A 21,084-nucleotide genomic window follows, 5' to 3' on the forward strand; every position below is an offset into this window, starting at 1 on the left:
TGAAATATAATGCCTTTCTTTTTAGTGTTTGAAGGCTTCAGGAGGGCAACTTGATTTATGATTGTATTTTGGTTTGACCAAAGATCTAGTGAAATTTTTAGTACAAGTGGGGATTTGAAAATCCCAGAGGTGGTCATAATATTTTGTGAATGGGGTACTTTCATGTAGTCTGTGATTGTGTGTGATCTGTGTTTCCTGTCAAAAGTTTTCAGAATTAAATGAAGGCATGAGTTACTTGGGATTGGATTACTGATGGTGAGTCTGTTGCAAGATGATGCCATTTATTTCTGTGCAAATCTGAGGTGCCTAAAACCAGAATTACATAAAGAATATTTAAAGGGATTATTAATATCCACACCTACAGAGATGTTGGTGCATATCAACAAATACCTTTCAGATATTTTCATTAAAAGACCGTATGGGCTTCAAAAGTGTTCATTAGTATTGCTCAGATGACAAGTCACCAGACTCTGCATTTTTTCTCTATTAACTGTAGATTATTTTCAGTGAACAGAGACTTCTCCACAGTAGACATTTCCTTGTCTGACATGGCCAAATTCTGATCTTTTTCTGTTTCTAAAGCTACCTCATAATTTTCATATATCCATGATAATTCTCACATGCATAGGTTCAATGTCCTTGCTGAATCACATTTATTCTTTCACACATAACATTTGTAGCCCATTTCAGGCAGTAAATAGATTGCCATACTGTTTGGCTTTGCTTTAGGAGAAAGTCTTGGTTTCCTATAACTCTTCACAGTTTTCCTATCTGTATAAAAATCTAGAGATCTGTATGTAACTAAAAAAGAGACACCTCTTCTATCAGTTTCTGCAAGCATATGAAATCCAATTTATAATGTGAGACTACAGAAGTCAAACTGTATTGAAAGAATATTATGTTGTCTTATGAGTCTCTAGGATGCTACATGTGGTTTTCATCCTTTTATCTTTAGTGACTTTTGGAGTTTCTGCTAGAGATTTTACAGTTATTAACTGTTTAACATTTTCTTAAGTGGCTCACCAGGAATTTCTGGAAAAAGATTGCTTCAATTTTTGGCTTTGCATTAAAATACCTAAACCTTTTTAGTTGGTTGGTTTTGAGGTTGGTTTGTTTGTTTGTTTTAAAATAAAAAAATACTGTCAGTTGTATTTCAGGAACATTTGTGCTCATAGAACACAGAACTTTCAGAGGGGAGAAAAAAGCTCAGGTTAGAGGCTGCTTTCATATATATGCAACTGAATTAGATGAGTGTTGCATGCACAATTGTCTACACAGATGGAGGAAAAAAAGAGTGCCTAATTAAGATAAAATGATATGTCAATATTTTCTCAAACAAAGAATGAACTTTCAGCTGTTGACTCAGAGGTTACATCTGTGATTGTCCCTGGCCCATGAACCACAGCAACTTTAAATGTTTCTGAGATTTTAGGAATAAAAATTAAAAACTGATTCTAAAAACTCTTTGTTCCCATGTTCCACATCCTTTCAAAATTTAGTTGTCTTGTTGATGGTTAGGTATAAAGGGACAATGAATATAAACAATGACATTCATCTGAATCACATTAAATACCAAGAAAAAGGAGTGGAAGGCTCAGAAATCAGGATCTCTGCAATGTTTCTCTTGCTCTCTACAACCCTACCTGGAACATATCGCACCCATCTAGTCTTGATGTCAAGATGCGTTATGTGGTGGGACCAGTGCATGGTGGAACCTTTCCAGGATGGGGAAGCTCAGCACTGACCACATGCAGCACTGTTAGCCCAAGATCAAGGACTTGGTTTCATCTCTGAGGAATCTTGTAAGGAGGGAAGCAGTGCTTTCTAGAACACAAGCTGACATTAAAAAGGAGCACGTGTTTTGTGTTTGCAAGAAGTATTGAGGAATTTAGAAACACACTTAGAAGTTGTGGGTGTTCTGTTCATTACAGGCTGCAGTAATAGGTTGGAGTATTAATCTGTGAGCCCAAATGTTAAAAATTAGTTTCAAGTTCTTTTGCCATAAGAGTCTTGAGCTCAAGTAAGCAATTCCTACACTTCTTACAAGCATCTGATTATAATCTCTGGCCATGACTCTTTGTGTGGTGAAATGTTTGGTTCAGAATAAGTATTGATATCTTTAATGCTAGATTTAGCATGTTGTTTTACTAAAAGGCAATAAAAGACTTCTGGTTTCATCCTCTTCTGGCTGCAGTTTGTTCCTCCTTCAAGCTGCCAGACAAGCCTGTTGCATCCTCACTTTGAACACTCTTTGTTTTGTAATCTTGTAAAATTAACATTCCTGTTGGGTACTAACTTTGGACTTTTTTGTGGTACACTGTAACTAGAAAAGAGTGACTTAGGGACAGACAATTATAATGAATTGAAAAGAAGTCTGCTGACCATCGAGGCTAATTGTGGGTTTGCAGCTAAAAAGCAGCACTCCCATTATGTCCTTTTTTGGATTAAGAACATAGATGTTAGTGCTTTAAGCATTACTCTCCACAAATGCAAGAGACAGGCCCTGTTTACCGAGTGAATTCTTGTAAGAGTACTGAATTAGAGGAACTGTTTGCAATGCTAATATTTAGAGGAACATGCTCATTGATAAAAAGCAGAGCAGAATAGAATTGGAATGCTTTTAAGCAGGAAGTTGATCTGCAGTAGATGAAAGCTGGGGGAGGTGAGTGAATTTTGTATGAATATATATAGAGCTCTGAAATGCCCACTATTTTTACTAAGTAACTTCTCTGTTTTCCCAAAAGGTTTATTATGTCTGCCAGAATTTCCAGTACCGACAGAGCAAAGTTTGTTTGGGGATGTTTGGGAGAGATTTTTAAATCATGTGAATAGTACCTTTTTAAAAATCTTCACAAATTCATAATTAAATAATACTTAATGTGCTTCTGGGTTAGGGAAATTTTTTCTGTCTTTATTATTGGCTCTTTGTGATAGAGGCAGAAACACGGAAATTTGCTGTCAAGCTTCCCGAGTTACTGATGGTAATCTTGGTGGTTGGTTGTTGAGATTATTCTCAAATGCTTCCTCTACTTAATTACCTCAGATTCCTCAAAAGTTTTGTTACAGGTTGTTCACCGGAATTGAAAATGTCTTTGTCAAGAGTCACTTAAAAAGAAGGCAGCTACTAATATGTTTAATTTCTCAATTAATTGCCTTTCATTTTGGAAATTTTAGGGTTTGCTAAAATCACTGACCACTGGTGAAGTTTGTAGAATAATTTAATTAATGGCAACATGATGCATTAAGGATGGAAAAGAGGTGGTGATATAGATTTTTAGAAGATGGGAGACATGAAAAATGTATTTCCCTAACTGAGAAGCAATTTAGTGTTTCCTTGGATACTCTGAGGTGTATCCATTCAGGTCTAAATTAATTGTTTGTCCTGTGAATTACTGACTGCCTAATATTCTTGTTCTCTCTTATCTGGTCTGTCGTATGAATAGAGCACATTGAAGTGCAGATTGGCATGTTGTGTGATCAATGACATGATAGTTTAAACTATCATGGTTTTGGCTTAATAGAACCATTTCAATGCCTTTTTTTCAGAAAATATTAATAGTTTTGTTATTGTAATAGTAGATTTTGTCCAGTACTTTTGGGTAATTGTCTTTCTAATCAAATTCTAATTGAGGTGCTAATTCTTGAGATTTATCTGTGGCATGTTTGGATTTCTTGTTGCCCAGTAAAATCAGGATTACCTTTGCTGCTGTCAATGAATTTACAGACTGGCCTAAAAACTGAAGAATATGTAAGCAGTCGGAAATAACAGTGTTGTACATCATATTCAGGCTATGTCAAGTCAGGCTATGGCTGGGAATAACATAAAATTATAAACCCTTTAGGAAGTGTCAAGGTTAATTCGTTGTACTTCATTAAACTTTTCTGTTCCATAATAAGTATGTACACCTAAGTAATTTGGAGTACCTGTTGTGGTAGTATCTTTTCTGGTACAATTCCACCTCTATAATTCCACCAGCCCTACTCTTCCTTTAGTTCTAGTTTCAGTTTGCTAGCCCAAAACAGAGGGTAAAGCAACACTTCTAAACTGTAGGTTAAACGTACTGCAGAAAACAACTGGTTGTTAAGGTGAAGTTAACTGAGTGATACTTAGCTGGTATTGAAGGAGATACCTTCTGGTTTCAATAATTCTAGATACTTTAAAATGCTACTCAGCAGATGATGGTATGGTTTCTTCTGAGACTTCATTGTGTGAGTTTTCTCAGGATTTCATAGAATCATTAGAAAATGCATTTAAGATCATTGAGTCCAACCCACTAACACAGCATCACCACAGTCACCATCAAACCATGTACCAGAGTGCCATATCCACACATGTTTCTTGAACACTTCCAGGGATGGTGACTTCACCATTTCCTGGGCAGCATCTTCCAATGCTTTACCACTTGTTAAAATCTTGCCTTTACCATGGTCATTCAGCAGAAAAAGTTCTCTTGAGCTTCTGAGAAATTCTGCCATACTGCTTAACAGGAAGGGGTTTTTATTACAATTTTTGAAGCAGATGATGTCATTCATCATTGTTAGTTGAATTACTGTTGCTCTTACTGGTTTCAATGGTATGTCTGTGTGCCTGAGCACACAGGCTGCTGGTTTGATTCCTGAATTTTTTTACACAAGTTTGGGAAGCTGTTGCTTGTTGTGTCATCAAAACTGGATGTGAAAGAACAGGGTAGGGCACACAGAAGTATTTGGGGATGTCTAAGTGAGTAAGGGGGACAGACAATCCATTGTATTGTAAGACCACATGGTTCCTAAATAAGAGCATTCACAGTGATATTCAGTGTACTGTAGGTTTATTTTCTGCATACCTTTACTTGATTAGTATTTTCTTTACTGAGATTCACTGATGTAAACATGGCAACATTTACTGTAGATTTTTAAAGACTGTGTGCTGCACAGCTGCAACTAAAAGCCGTAGGAGCCGCTCAGTGAACTTGTCTCAAACTTTTTTGGAAAAAGTAGAGGACAAAATGACCTACCCTGACTTTTTGTACTGTGGTAAATGCATTTTTGTGTTTGTGTCTGTCTGTGTGACAGTGCATAAATAAATTATGTTCACTATAAAATTCCATGCCAGCAAATACAGCATGCAGACTTGAAGCAGGAATTGTGTTATTGTTTAGCAATTGCACATTAGAAATACAATAACTTGAATTTATGTTTATATTAATTACAGCATGAACATAAATTTCTTTGGCCTCTTTTATTCTTCATGTACTATGTGATTGCTTTTTGTCTCAGTAATAGATGTGAAAAAATGAGTGCAAGGACTCTTTTTCTCAGAGGAACCTTACGGTCCACTGGGTTTTGCTGCACATATAATTTCTTGTTACTGTGTACAGTCAAGGAGTCCTATTGTCTTTGGTGAAGAGCTCAACCTGTATGGGTGGCAACATGCCTTTTACTAAATGAATATATTATATAATAGTGAATATAATCATATAATATTTTACAATAATTACAATAATGAACTAATTTCTTCAAAATAATGTCACACTAAAAATAAGGGACCATAATGATGGTACTAGAAAATAGAGGATTTGGGGGTTTTTTTAGGAACACAAAGAGTAAGCAGTAAATGAAACTATAGTAGATGCTTATGTCTCTGTCCTGGTGGATTAGACCTCTCCTTTTAATTTGTTGCTTTCTAGGGTTTCTAGAGAAACTCCTGAGTCTATACAAGTAACATCATAGGAATAAGAACTTCATCCTTTCCTTTTCCCAGGAATCATGTACATTTTACATTTATCTTTTCTAAGAGATTATGAAACTCCCTTGTTCTGTAGCTGGTGATATTTTAAAGGTGGTTTTTGCTAGAGGTTCTCTTTTCCATGTTGTACTGGGAGATCCTGTTCTCTGTTCTAGCCCTTTGCAGCTAACTGCTAGCCTTATATGATGATCCTCACTGAAGACTTTGTGGACACTTCTGAGTGTTTAAAGCAAGATGTTAAGTTGCAGAGAGGTTTCCTATTAAGGAAAAGTGATGTAATGTCAGTGGAACACAGCCAACTTCTCTGCTCATTTTATTTATATTAGCTGCATACCACAGAAAATGCCCCATAAAACACGAGTGCTCCTTGCTATATTTAGACAAGTTAATTTACTAATACCAGGAGATTATGTTTATATGCAATGGAAATAATTGTAAAAAGATTTAGGGGCATCTTATTGAAATAAAACAGGTTGAACTGGGGAAAAGTAAATATAGGTTTGCTCCTGTTGCATAGAAAGGCTCTAGGGTATCTTTTAGCATTTATACTTGCAAGATATGTATTTCTGTGCTGAAAAGCATTGTTTAACATTTTAAATGAACTATTTTACTGATTGTGTAAGGAACATAAAGTACAATTATGTTAATTACCTTAATCTGACTTAATCCTCCCATTAACCCATGTGACTAAAGCTGCTCTTGCCATACTCTGGTCTGAGCTTTTGTTCTGAAATATTTACATTCATCTTCGTACAGAATACAGTAGGATACTGTGGGGGCTTTTTTGTAATGTTTAAAATCACTTTGTCATATCTTTTGTTGATTACCTTCTCTAAATTTCTTTAGGACTGCTTTTTAAATGAGTAAATGAGTCTCCTTTTCAATGAGTATATTTCTTTTGCCTGGCTTATGTTCAGCTCTTTGTTCTACAGCTGATGGAGTTGATAAATAATCACAAGATTTCTTCCTGACTATAACAATGTTACTTCATAATGCTGTTAAACAATTTGACCTTTTCTATTAATTCTACTCCTACATGGTGACACTAGCTGGGTGTGGTAGTGTTGGAACTATGGATCCTCCCTGATACTACTTCCACCTAAAAGAATATTCCCCATCAAGAGTAGCTGAGTACATTTGTTAACTGCTGATAAATAAGAGCTGACATATTAGCTAACTGCATAATGCATATGAGAAAAAAAATTGGTATTTTAAAACTAATAAATTAAATGCTAAGCCTAGGGTGACTGTGAAACCATGTGATGTATTATGAGTTCTTCAGTTGTCTCATGAGCTACCAGGCTGTGGGTGGGGGAAAGAATTCTGGGTACTGTTATTTTTATCTGCATTACTGAGGATGCTTTGAAAATTTTATATATTTTCTGCTGAAGTCTGAGTCGCCTACCTTCATTTTGAAGCCTGTGGTTTATTTGGATGACTTCTAAAGACTTCTTTAAGAGACTCTTCATACTTTCTGACATTTAGCATCTAATTTACACACTCTGAACTGCACTCTGGAGGTTTCACTGACTCCCTAGGGGGCTGTATTGCAAGTCATGTAAGTAAGATGCCAAAGAGGAGATGATGAGAATATTTCCTTATGCATCTCCTTTTGACTGGAAGAATTAGAGCAACATAACATCAAACTAAAGTGCTGTAGGCCAGAAGAAAAAGGCAAATGATCTTTTAGTCCTATCACAAATCAAGTATTACTGTTTTAGACATCTGGAGCTTGTTTTGGAAATATAAAGCTATGTAATATAAGTTGATTTCAAAATGATTGCAAGATTCTGTTGCTATTTTCAAGTATGCAGATCTTTTCTCATTCGTTCTGAGTGATTCATTGGGGAAGTAGATCATGCTGACAAAAATCATGAGAAAAAGTTTTGAGTCAACTAAGGGTCGAAAAACATTTCCTGCAATTATGAAGTATGTGAAGCTGGGCCTTTTGCCTTACAGATTCCTCTTAATTTCAAATATCAGATTTTAAACATTAGACAAATTTAAACAAAACAAAAAATCTTGGATCATGAGATGCCATTCTAGTATTAGACTCTTGAGGGCAAATGTTCTCCCTAGTGTAGAAGGTCAGACATAACTAATCTGTGAAGTATAGCCTGGACAGTGTACAGCAAAAATTATGCACTATCAATTCTTGCTCAGCATTTGTTTCCCCATTTTTGAAACTAGGGCCTGGTGGATTACTGATTATTTAAATAACTTTAATATTGAAGTCCTGAAATTTATTTGGAAAACTGCAGTCTCTGAAGGTTTATTAAATGACAAAAAAATGGGCAGCTTCAGACAACACTGCCTTTAGGGCCTGAGAGTGTAATTAATTGGTAAGTCTAAGTGCATGGGCTCTTTAGAGTTTTGGCATGAGAAAGAGGATGGCTGAAGGGGAATGAATTTATTTTCCTCCAAACAAAAATACTAAGCAGCAAAGTCTTTTTGCAAATCTGGGTGCTCACCTTCCCTAATATATAGCACAACTAGTTGGAGAACTTAAATATCTCAGCTTTATTTTATACCTTTATGACAAAAATTTTTAAATGCTCTTTGGTGTCTCTAGCTTTTTTACTTTCATGTAATTACTCATTTTTCTGCAGTAAATTATTATCATATTTTGTATGAATTGTCTAATCAGTTAGCTGACCTCAAATCATCCAAATGTTTTTGTTATTGTGTACACTTGCTCAGTGTTTGAGGTTTCTTCCTAAAACAGGAGGATCTTTCAAATGATAAACAAGATCAATATACTGTGTAAATTTTATTTGTGACTATGGAGTAGTTTAAGGACACTGGCCCAGAGACATAACGGTCATGCAAGTTCTAAGACCTAGAATGACTATCCTTGTGTTCACTGTGGAAAACTGCGGTAGAGGAGGGTGTTTTAGGGGAGTGAATTTGGGTATCCATTCACCTTAGGTAGGTCTTGTGAAGCTCACAAGAGATGGTGAAGAGGTAGTGATAGCTTAGCCAAGAGATAGATGAGGAGAAAGCAGTTAGAGAGAGGGAGCTCAGTGAGAAGAAAATATGAGGACACACCAATATTGCACCATGATCTGAGTATTACTGAGAGAAACAGAGGATCATGTGGGAATTCATGGTTCATATGGGAAGAACCATGTTATCTCCACTGATGCTCTCTCTGCTACCAGTTTGGGTATTGTCAGTATCCCTCAGTTTTTGAAGTAATCCCCAAGTCCAAAATTACATTTTTGATATGGAACTCTTGGTTGTTTATTAAAGCACAGCCTGATTTTCTTTTTCCTATCTCAGCTGTTTGTGAGGTAAAGGATAGCTTGGAGTCCAAGCTGTTGTGATACTTGAAGAGGTTTTATACACAGTGTTGATTTCAGTTTGAAAGATGTGTATTGTTACTTTTACATCTTATTAGCAGTTCCAATAATGGAAACAAAGCATGGATTATTTTTTTAAGTTCAGTTTACTAACAGGAATTTACCAGTAGTTTCCAAATGTAATCTAAGTACTTAAGAAAACAATTTATATATAGAATCATACAACAGTTTGGGTTGGAGGGGTCCTTGAGAACATCTAATTCTAGCCACCCTGCCATGGGCAGGAATAAGGTGCAGACTACTAACAATTTAATGTCAAAACCTTTTTCAATGGGAACAATAAAAACAAACAAACAGCTGTCGGTCAAGATAAACAAAGTTGACTTTACTGTAAGAAGAGGTAAACCAGTATTCTTGCCATCCATTCTATAATGTTCGTTTTAACATAAATCTAATCTTAATAAATATGGAATATATAACTTGGGACCCTTAAATCAGAGAAGTGCTGTTTCTAATAGTCTTTCTCCAAGAGTGTTCAGGTCTGGGCTAAGAAGGTTCTTCAATCACCAAAATAGTGAGTCCTTAAAGAGAGAATCTTCCTTCATAATTGTTAGACAAAATGGGTTTAAATCCTGGAAAATAGACTTTTCTTTTTAACTAGCTTTTTATAAACTACACTGTGATCAAACTGAAGGCAAGAAAGACACATTTGTTTTGTCTAGGAGGTTTTTACTGCAGGGCAAATGGGAGGAGTGGAATTAACTTATTTCTGGTGGCCAGCTGCAGGCAGTCAAGTAGTAAAACGTGTAATACAACATAAAAATAGTAAAATTGCTGACTAGGATGGGTCAATACATTGTCTCTGAATATGTAAATTTTGAATAATATGCAACATACTCCATTTTTTATATATATTACATATCAGTACATTGTACTTTGAAAGTCTGAAGAAATCTATGAAGAAAATTCTATAAAACAAATAAATTAATTTTCAGCATAATTGTTTTGAAAGACATGTGTTTGACTTCCAGAAATTGACACACAGAATATAAAGCCAGAACCTCTGGTTGCATGCATCCTTATTTTTAAAAGCCAGCTGGATCATATTGTTCAGCTAGCACCTCATGGTTGTTTATACATCTACTCTGTGTGCATCACCTACATTAGCAAAGAGTACACGGAAAAAAGGGTGGCTCTGTAGAGCATAAAACATGCTGAGGGCATGATATGTACACTATATATTTCATGGTCACTGACTGGGGTTTTGTTTTTTCACTTTGGACTAGCTCTACTCTGTTACCATGAGCTGAAGCTCATTAGTGGCTCAAGTTTTTTAGTTCGTTTCACTTGATGGTTCATGTTCTTGAGAGGCTTCTCTTGGATGCAAACTGAAGAATAAGCATGTGGGAAACGGTTGGAAATTTGCTTCAAAAGTACCTTTCTGGTAGAAGCTAAATCCCAAATGCAGATGTGTTCTTACTGTCCTCTTAGCAAAACTGCCAGTCTGTGAGGTTCCTTTGTTTTTGGCCAGTCACAATGTTAGTCACTCTTTCATTTGAGAAAAATGAAACATGGTGCTTCCTCTTGTTTTCTCTGGGTAAGCAGGTTACTGCTTCCAGTGAGAGCTAAGCAAGATTCCAAACAGTTCTAGAGACGGGGTGAGCTGTTCAGACACACTGGGGCATCATTTGTCCATAGTGAGTGTTTATCATTACACAGTTACCTGTATGACTCCTTTTTTATGTGATTATGTATCACTTAAGGTTCAGCTTATTTCAGGAAAAAAGTCCTTGCTATGTAAGTCTTCCATACTCAAGGTTCCTTGATACAGTAATAATAGCACTTGAAGTGAATCATGTTTATGGAATGTACTTTCACTCAAAAGTACAAAAGAAATTATTTGCACTGCCATTTATACATAAGGTACTACATTTAAGCTTTTCAGAACAATGTACTGTACATTTAGCTAACAATCTTCCTGTTAAAACACTGCATCTATTTACCAAGGAAATTCTATTTAAAATTATATGTTACCATCACAAGAAGCTAATTCAGGTTGTGTGTCTTTGTCCAAACTAGTGTAATTTCAGTATACAATGTTTCTCTTTGTGATGAAAGATGCCTTTTGAAAACAAACAAACACAAACCTCACACTTCTGTAGTATGTCTGGGTAAACAGTGGCAGTGCCCCATAAACTATTATATTTTCAAAATCTGTCTAGCAAGATTAATGGAGATCTCAATCTTAAGAGATTGCTCTTGATAAAAATTAGGTTACAAAAGTACTCATAAGGCAGCTATCACTGAAATTGATGTAAGTTGCTGATAAGAAAAAAATACAATTAAAAAAAGAGGTTATCAGTCTACACGCACAGATAAAGTTATGTCTCCTGTTATAGCCAAGTCTATAAAGAGTTCTTTTAGGTCTTACATAAGGTATACATTCCACACTGTCATATGGTTTCATTTTACTAAAATATTCTGTGCAGCTCTTTTGCTGGTGCATGTTGGAGTTTTCATTCTGCTCCGTGAGGAGTGTGGCACACAGAGTCTGCTGGGCATGAACAGAATGACCATTTGCCAACTCTGCAAAAATATTTGTGTGCCATGCAGCAGCACATGCAAACACTGAGGACACTTCAGCTCTTTTTTTAATATTCAGTTTGTTTGCAACTAAATGAGTATTTCACTTAACCAGAGCTTTTTCTATCAGATAACCTGTTTGGGGAAGAAAGTTGAAGTGGTTTGTCCATACCTGAGGAAACCTAACTGCAGCTGGAGCCAAGCAGCTCTGTTATATGGAGGGCTAATTATTTTTCACTGTTTCAGGTGCCAGAGAACAAAAGCTGGGCAACAGTGAAAGGCTGTTGTTTCTGCAATTAATGCATGAGATGGGCCTCACCAGTGCTTTTTTAAACAGCTATGAAGGCATTTGGGAGGAAAAATTCAGATCTGCAGATGTCTCTGGATGATACCAATCCCTGGTATGGCAGTAACTTCACATGCACATAAAAATTTGCAGCGTGCAAAGTGGCTTCACAATTACTTGTCCGTTTAAGCATTTTTCTTTTCACTGACATAACTTTCATTATGATTACCAGCCTGAATTGCATGACAGGGATATAGTGTCCTGTGCTGGATCAAGCCAGAGATATTTGTGTTAGGATTACATTGGTTGAATAAATGTCACAAAAGTAGTGAGCGGTGCTGTAATGTTATTTTCCGTTTCCAATGCTCCTGAGAACCAGACTGAAAGATTATTACTATCTTGAGCAGTTGCTCTTACCTCCTGATGATTTTCCTCCTTCATAAAAGGCAGAGCATATTGTTGGAGGGGCTTATTTTTGTGTATACAGAAAGTCTTCAGCAAGAATATTATAGCACTAAACCTTTATGGCATTCATATGGGGCTGACACCATCGTGTTGTTGTGGGAAATCGGAGAAGTATATAATTGTTTCCTTTAATTACCAGTTCTTATATATTTATTTATTTATTGTCGTTTCTTTTCATATGGTAGTTTAAGAATAGAATACTTCCAGTGAGTTTCAGTAACAGACTATCAGCTGGTAATATCCCAGATCTACCTGGGGCAGCAACCTGCTCAAATGCCAGAAGTGTTTGGGAATACAGAGCAGCTGGTAAAAGTGCTTAGAATTTAGTCTTTAAAGGTACCTTAATTTCTTGGAGTATTTTTAAAACATAGTAAAAAATTTAATTTTCCTAAAAACACATTGAGAGCAACTATGTGCTCCATTTAATGTCAGGCCATCCAATTGCTGCTCTATTTTTTTTAATATGATGTCCATTCTTCCTCTCAAAAGTATCATTTGACAGACATTTGACAGATACTGGAATGTAAATATTGAAGGCACAAAGGTCCAGTTTTAAGCTCACTGTAACAAATGGTGAGTAGGCATAAAAAGAAACAAGTCTCCAAACTTTGGTGGTTAGTGGTAGATGAAATGTAAAGATTTATAAAGCGTATTATTAATAAAATTTATTAAATTTAAAATAAATATGTAAATATATTTAATTTTTATTAAAAAACTGTACATATGTTGTTCCAGTGGCAGCACTGAGAAAATGTATCGTACTACATTTTTTCTTCTGTTCACTTTTTTGGATTTAGGCTAGTACAGTTTTTCATACTTTGATTTTTTTTCTTCACATATTTTCTTTGAATATATACCAATCAGCACAAAACATAACCTTCCATGTGGTATGGTATAATTAGAGGCAGAGGACCTGTTTTTCTGCTTGCAGGCCAGTTCATTCTTGCTTTCCAAGTAATGATTTCCTAAACTTTGGGCCATTTCAGCTGTAAATTGGATCCTGTGTTGTTATTAATGCCTTATTACAATTTAGCTCTAATAACAAAACACTTTTTCCTTCCTATATCAGTAAAACTTATGACTTGTGTAAGTTTTTAACTGTTCTATCCATCACTTTTTTGCCTGTGCACTCATTATGCAACACTATTGAATTACCAACCCAGACAGATTTTTGACTACCAAACTAATTCTCATGATCTAACCCTACCAGAGATATGAAGTTCAGCCTTTTTGCTAAAGCTGTGTTGTATCTTTATGACTTTTGGGAACAATGAATGAGTACAAGAGCACAATTTCCTCTCTTTCTGTACCCAAGCTAAATGTGTTATCTCACTGGTGCATGTTTTGGAAAATGTCCCTGCAGTGGTATTGAGGGGTGAAAAATAGTTCCTGTCTATAAGAGAACTGCTTGTGTTTGCTGAATACTGGCACTATCTCTACTGTTGGTTTCCTTAGTGCAGAAATTACCTTGATGCCTTTGACAGATAATCAAACCATAGTGGAAAATGGGCACAGGTACAACTACCACTTTTTAGGATGGATGGAAAGGTTTTTAACAGCCAAATTACAGCAGGACTTCCTTACAAGAGGGTTCACAAACAATGCAGATGGTTTCACATGCAGTGTGTATGAAGTTTCTCAGATGATACAGTGCTTGTCTTAGCTCTTGCACTATATTGCTTTTCCCGAGAGTGTTAGGTTACAGCAAAACTAATAATAAATGCTCCTGTATATTAACCTGAAATATGGGAATGTTATTTGTTGTGAATCTGCATTTTCAAATTGTTCAGCTTGAAGGAAGAGTAATAAAAACGTTAGAAAGTTACAGCTGGTGGGGATTGTTACTGGTTACAGCTCTCCAGTTATTCAGCACGAGGTTTAAATTGTAGTGACAATGTGCATCCTCCCTGTAATTTGTTACTATAGACAAAATATACATCTGTATATATTTGGAGTAGAACCCAGACTGATACTGGTTTTGTGCATTGCTGTCATTCCCCCATCCTGTCCTCTCCATATCTCCCTTCCCTGCCATTTTTATTTTAACTGATAATTCCAGTCTTAGATAAATGTAAACCCTTGCACCATTTAAAACAGTCCACATTTTTTTTCTTCACAATACAAAGTATTATTCAGCATCAGGAAACCTATTGCTTAAGTAAATGTGTTTGTATTGATACAGGCTGAAGGCTGTCTATGTGTTGAATACATTGCAGTATTGCAATGTATTCATTCTGTTCTCCCTTTAGTTCACCTTCTTCCCTTGACATACCTGTATATTTTTAACATTTCTAAAAATGAGTAAGTGTTCCTTCACTGGACAGTTTAGTTGGAATTACTTTTGGATTCTGAGTATTTATTTTCTGTATAGCTGTTAATTAGTTCACTGTTAGACTCAGTTAGGGTTGGGGTTTGGTTGTTTTTTTGTTTTTTTTTTTTTCATTTTAATAACTCTCAATCATTGATAAATCTGGTGGAAAACATCAAATTATATTAGGAATTTTTTCAGAGTAGAATTCCAGATCTTGGTGATTACTGTCAGATTTTGGATAGGCTGGTATATTCATTTTAGTTTCTTAAATAGTAACTCTCAGAAGTAGTTTAGAAAATTACTAATTTTTAACAGTGCCATTTATGTCAGTAAAATACAAATGTTGTGGTTGTAGAAAGCAAATTAAATAGTGTCTTTAAGAGGTACCTTAACAAGTACCTGGCAAGTCTACCCTGCCAGCTGCCTGGGACCCACAGATGCAGAAGCACTGGGAATCTTCTATTGATGGAGCAGCTCCAAAGCTCCCACTGCTTCCAATTCTCCATTCCTGCTCTGCCTAGCAGCTATCCAGTTGGGCTGCCAAGAAGCTAGAGAGATGTATGTGATACATTTTATTTTTAATAAATTAATAGATTTTGAAAAAATCATCCAGGATTTTATTGTATAAATACCTAACTATAGATATATCTAAATGTAATATATAAAATGTGCATCTCTACACAGAGACGTGGTGACATGGAAGCCAGTGAGAAGAGCTCTTGCCTTTTAACACAACAGGTGACCACTTCCCTTTTGATAGAGCTCTGACATGATTCTGAAGCAATAGCATTGAGTTAGAAGCTAATCTTCATTGGAAGGCAGATTTTGTGGAGATGAGTAGTTGTTACCCCAAAATAAAAACACAGAGATTTTCTGGCTTTGGTTTTGAATCTCCATTTGGAAAACTACTCAAGCTTTTAAAGTTGTGCTTAATTCTGATTAGTTTTTTATTTAAAATGTTGCTGTACTTTCATTTCAGATTTATATTTTGTATATTGCTCCAAAAGTGCAGCAAAGAGCAGGTTGCTAGTAGGATTGTGATATGGGACTGGTCTGCTTTTGCTCAGTAATTACTTGAGAAAGAACTGAGATTATTCTTCCATACCTGACATACAAAAATTGTTTTTCTTTGTCTGCTTTCCATTTGCTCCTTTTCTTTTGTTAAGATCAGGAGGGATGGAATCAGGAATTTCAAACCCACTTAATCTTGGTTCTTCACCAACCCAGAGATGTAAGATAGAGCTGATACATATCTTAATATTGGGAACATGTCAATGAGCCTAGGAGAGAACTGAAGTATGAAGGATTTATTGCATCCCTGAAAATGCCACCTGCTGTATTGCCCTCTCCAATCCAGTAGCCATTCCCTAGAGAGACTGTGAGAGAGGTACAACCATCTATCTGTGTGCCCTCCTCAATTTCACTGTGTCCGGGACTTGGAGTTACAGTTCTTGATGGTGGTTGTTACCAGTTTAATGCTCAAAGTCACCAACTGCACTATCAATTTCTGAAACAATGTGATACAAAGAATGTATCAGTAAAAAAAAAGCATTAAGAAAATGGAATAAAAAGATAAGACATCATTATATTTTAAACCAAGTGCATACCATATGAATTCTTGAGTAGCTATTAAACTATGCTGTATGTATTGGCAGCCATAGTTGCCCCCTAAGAAACCTAATGCCTCGTGTCTCTAGTCGTCCCTTTGAACATTTGTTTCCAAATGTTTCTTGCTATTGTTTAGCTCTGAAAGTCATCACCTTACTGAGCAGGTTCAGAACTGAACCTGTGCCTGAAGCTGTTCCTACAAGCAATGTGTGCCAGAAACCTCCCCTCTGTTGTAACTAATGTCTGCTTTCATTGAGATATTGTTGCTCTACTGTGTTTGCATTTTTTAACTGTTTTAGCATACCTATTAGGACACCCAATAATGTTTATAAAAATCTTGGTTAAAAATACCAGGTATTGGAAAAAAATCAAATACTGAGGCAGACCTTTTGAAAATATTTATGTACTACTAGGCCTGCTTTTTCCCGAGCTGATGAAATTTCTCAATATTCACTTTACTTACTTTCACCATTTACTGATTAAATTTTCTAAAAAAATATTTTTAAATGTTCATTCATATATTGTTATAATTAATTATTTGGCAAAACCAAAAACTTATTCTCTGTTGTTTAAACAAGCTTGATGTGTTCCCTGAAAGCATGTGTGCCCTTTAAAATACTGGGATTACAAAACATATTTCAGCTAATTGGAAAGAGGATGTAATTACAATCAAATTAGTTTTTCTTGTAAACTCATCCAAAAAAATGAACTCTAATTCCCTTCTTTGTTTCTCTGCTGATGAGGGCAACAGAGTGGGCTGATTCCCTTGCCTCATGTTGACTGCTGGGCTCTCAATATCTTTGTCACAGCAGTGTTCTCTTTCAGGGACCTACCTCTGTAGAACTTCCACTGCTGTCATTGCCATTCCAAAGAACATTTGTGATTTGATACACTTTTCTGGTCTTTTCTTCTTCATAATGACACATCGGTAGGACACACCTGCTCGAGAAAAGAAATAACCATAGGGCAGTATCTGATATTAGAAGAAGAGCTCTGAGGTGGAGAATGTTCCTTTGCAGATGAGGATTGTGCATTATTACAACTAGCATGAAAATTTGCTCTAAGACAGTCTTTGTGGCTTTTGCCACATGGATTGATGTGATAATGATTGTGCTTGGGTGTTGTTTTTCAAGTAGACATGCACTTGCTTTGTCTGGACTCTAAGCTGATTGAAAGCTTTTCAACTGGAATTAGTATTGTACTGGGCTGTTATACAGATATTTATGTTCCCATGGTCTCAGGTCAAGCTTAGTGTGAGAGCAGAGCAGCCTCACTTTTGCCTGCCAGCCTTTTGTAGCCATAGGCACACCCTGATTTGGTCTCTGCTTCTGCCTGGCTGGGTGCAGCAGCAGAGCAGTGGCAGGGCTGTAGTGGTACCTTTGACAGGGCCATAGATGGGCATTTGTGTTATGCTGTTGGCCGGGCACAGCTCCATGTGATTTGGCACATGAAAATAAAAACGTCTCAAGACATGACACTCTGACTTGCTTTCAGCACATATTGGATAAACAGAGGAATACTGGAGACAGCTAAGTTTCTTCTATATTCAACACACCATTTACAATGCTAAATTTCCCCCTTTTTCTTTTTTTTTTTAGGTTAGTCTCTCTGTAATAAAAATAAATATGGTTATTATGGCGGAAAATAAAATAAGTAGTGTTTGTAAATAATTTTAGAAATATTGGACCATAAGTCTGCAGATATTCAGACTAAAGATACAGACTGAGCTGAAAGTAGTAATCTTACAGGACTTTCTCTGTCCAGTCAGAGGTGACCTGAAGTGTTTCTGTCCTCAACAAAAAAAGTTGAATGATAATGGGGACTAAAATTTTGTTGTTTTAACTTATTTGGAGAAAGGAAACTTCTGTGTAATTTAGCTAAAGCAGAAGAATAAGTTTCAGCCTGTGTCCTGTAGAGTGAAAAGTTGAACTGACAAGGATTTAGAGTTTCTATTGTCAACATTACAAATTTAATTATAAAATCTACAAGTGAACCAAAACATTTAGATGATGTTGTTCCTGATCTAATCAAAAAGAAAAATGTCATCTCCTTTTAAGTGCTGAAATATATATTGTTGGTGAGACATTGCTAGAACTGAACCATCTTTACAACGGCAACCAAAAAGGCAACTGTTAAATGTAAATAACTGATTTTTCAGTTTTCTGTCCTAAAAAAGCTTTCTTCCCTTCTTCTTATCTAAGCAATAACCCTTGGCATGAGACCATAAGCAGAATTATTGTCAGAAAACATTTTCTGGGAAATGTAGATGGTTGGAATATCAAAATTAATCTTCAAGTGGAAAATATGAGGTTATTACAATTTCTAGTTTTGTTGCTACCAACAAAAGTATATTGTTGTGCAAGAGTCATACATTCATATGCCATGCATTAAGCAGACTGCTTCTAAAATTTCTGCTTAAATGACCTAAATTATATATAAACAATGACACACTTGTATATAATAAAATATTTATATATAAAATATACAGAAAAGGTATATGTGCATATGTTGAAACTTTGTGGATGTGGGGAATATTCAGATAAAGTTATGATTTCCAGCTGGAAATGACAATTTTTGAGCAAGTCAGTCTGACGTATTTTCAGATGATAGACCACACAGTTAATTTTGAGCTTAATGTCATTCAAACAGCTGGACGGGAAAAAAAAAAAAAAAAAGAAAAAAAACCAGTGCATGATTTAGTTTGCTTCACTGCTGAGCATTTTGCTTTTTTTCTGTTTCTTTTTTATTTTTACTTAATTAACAATTTTGAGTGGTCCCGCATGTTAACTTTTTTAGTCTCTATTTTTCTTCTTGTGAATATCTGCATTTTTAAATGAAATTCTTATTTCCATTTGAGTTGACAGTACTGCAATTAGCAGTTCTGCAGAACTGTATTGAGCATCTACTAAGATGTGTCTCAAGATGTACAATTGAAAATAAAGCCTGGGAAAAAAGTGGGACTAAAGACATGGAGACACTCAGTTCACCACTTCCTTAGATTACAGATGTTTTCTCAGAACTTTTTGCTCATCTGCAAACACATGGATGGTGTGTCTCCAAGCACCTCATTAAAAGTATGGCTGTAATTAGGCCTGTCTGATTGGCCCACAGAGGCTACAGCAGAAATCACAGCTGAAGTTGTCACTGGGTAAATATTTCAGCCTCATTATTGAAACAGGGCCATTGAATGAAACTCAAGAAACAAAAAGAAACCTTGCTCAGAATTTCAGTAGTTTTACCTTTAATTCTATTATCTGGATTGGTCCTATAATCTGAATTGATCCTGCCTTTTAATTTTCCTGGACCATAGATCAGCAGAACTTCTCTTTCCCAACCAGTACTGCATGTTTGATCATCTTTTCGTCTATTTTTCCTACCCACAGGGGCCCCCAAAAGATACAGCAGCTGCAGAACCAAATTCGTCTGGAGCAAGAAAGTGGCCAGTGGTATCATCACCAGCAGCAACCTGATCATCATCAGCACCGTCCCTCTTCTCCTTCCTTTCCTCCTCCCCCCTCCTTCCAGGAGCTTGAGTCCAGCCAGTCTGTCACCTCTCCTGTGCCAATGAGTATTCTTAACTCTCATACTTCCCCAACCATGCAGTCCTCTGGCTCCTTCAACTATGCTCGGCCTAAGCAGTTCATTGCTGCTCAGAACATCAGCCCTGCTTCAGGTTATGTGACTCCATCTTCAGGATCATCTACATCCAGTCTTCCTTCTCCTTTGTCTCCAACCGCCTCTCAGAAACAGTTTGGCAGGATGCCCGTTGCTCCCTTCTCCCAGCAGTTTGCTCCAGAAGGGGAGTATACCTGGTCTCCTTCTTCTCCATCCCCTCCGCCCCCACCTCCACCTGTGTTTAGTCCAACTGCAACATATCCGGTGTGTGATTCCTTTCCACTTCCACCTCCTCCACCCCCTCCTCTTCCTTCACTTTCTTCGCCTTCCCACAGCCTGTCTCCAACTCCTAGATTTCCTAATTCCAGCCAGTCTCCAGCAGCTTTTCTCAGCTCCATGCTGCCATCCCAGCCACCACCCATTTCTGTCAACGCATTAGGCCTCCCGAAAGGAGTGACGCCTCCGTAAGTATCAGCTGATGAGCTCTGTGACTGTACTGGGCTGCTATCCGAGAAGGAGAGATGTGTGAATAAGTTGCAAACGCCTCTGTGCTAGAGATGTGACATAGTTTTTTAACCCTTGCAGACGTGGGATTCTGAGAGAGCCCTACAGTAGAAACACAAAAGATGAGAGGCTAAAGCTTTTAAATTGGATTGAAGAAGATATGAAAGCAACAGCAAAAGGCTCTGCATGCTCAGGGCGGGGGAAGGAGATCGTAGAAAACCCTTCTCTTGGCCCAGTTCTTCACATATTCCATGATATTTGCAGTTTATGTTCCTATTGCATGTGCAGGTAGAGAAATACCAAGTAAAGAGATTATTTTTCAGAAGTCCCTATAGCTTTGCGATACTGAAAGTATAAGGTATTAAAGTATACATCTGATAACAAAGTGGTCATAACTTTGTTTAGCTTTTGGCCAGAGATTTGGTTCTGAGGAAGTTTGGGAAAGTGTTTAGGAGGGGATTTAGAAAACAGTGCATAAAAAACAAACAGAATCTCTTCCCCTAACAACTCCGCATACTTATTTTCCCCTTTTGTCTTCTCTAAAGGCCAAAATAGTATTTTGGAGCATGTCAGCTCTCATCATAGATCAGTTTGTCTTTCCACTGGCTCTAGACTCTCATTCCATTCTTAGAGAACAAAGAGACATGCTGAAGAACAAAAACGAGGATAGCTGTATCCAAGG

General features: G+C 36.6%; 1 protein-coding gene across 3 annotated transcripts in view; it reads left to right on the forward strand.

Annotated features, from left to right (window-relative positions):
- The window catches only part of PALLD (palladin, cytoskeletal associated protein), a 200,464-nt gene that overhangs the window by 144,428 nt on the left and 34,952 nt on the right, over window positions 1–21,084 (forward strand). For all 3 annotated transcript variants that reach the window (XM_071556213.1, XM_071556214.1, XM_071556215.1), the window contains one exon: window positions 19,667–20,362. In XM_071556213.1, the coding sequence (XP_071412314.1) occupies window positions 19,667–20,362 (696 nt within the window). The remainder of the gene's footprint in view (window positions 1–19,666; window positions 20,363–21,084) is intronic.

The sequence above is a fragment of the Pithys albifrons genome, chromosome 5 (genome assembly GCF_047495875.1).
Source record: "Pithys albifrons albifrons isolate INPA30051 chromosome 5, PitAlb_v1, whole genome shotgun sequence".
Classification (NCBI taxonomy): Eukaryota; Metazoa; Chordata; class Aves; order Passeriformes; family Thamnophilidae; genus Pithys; species Pithys albifrons.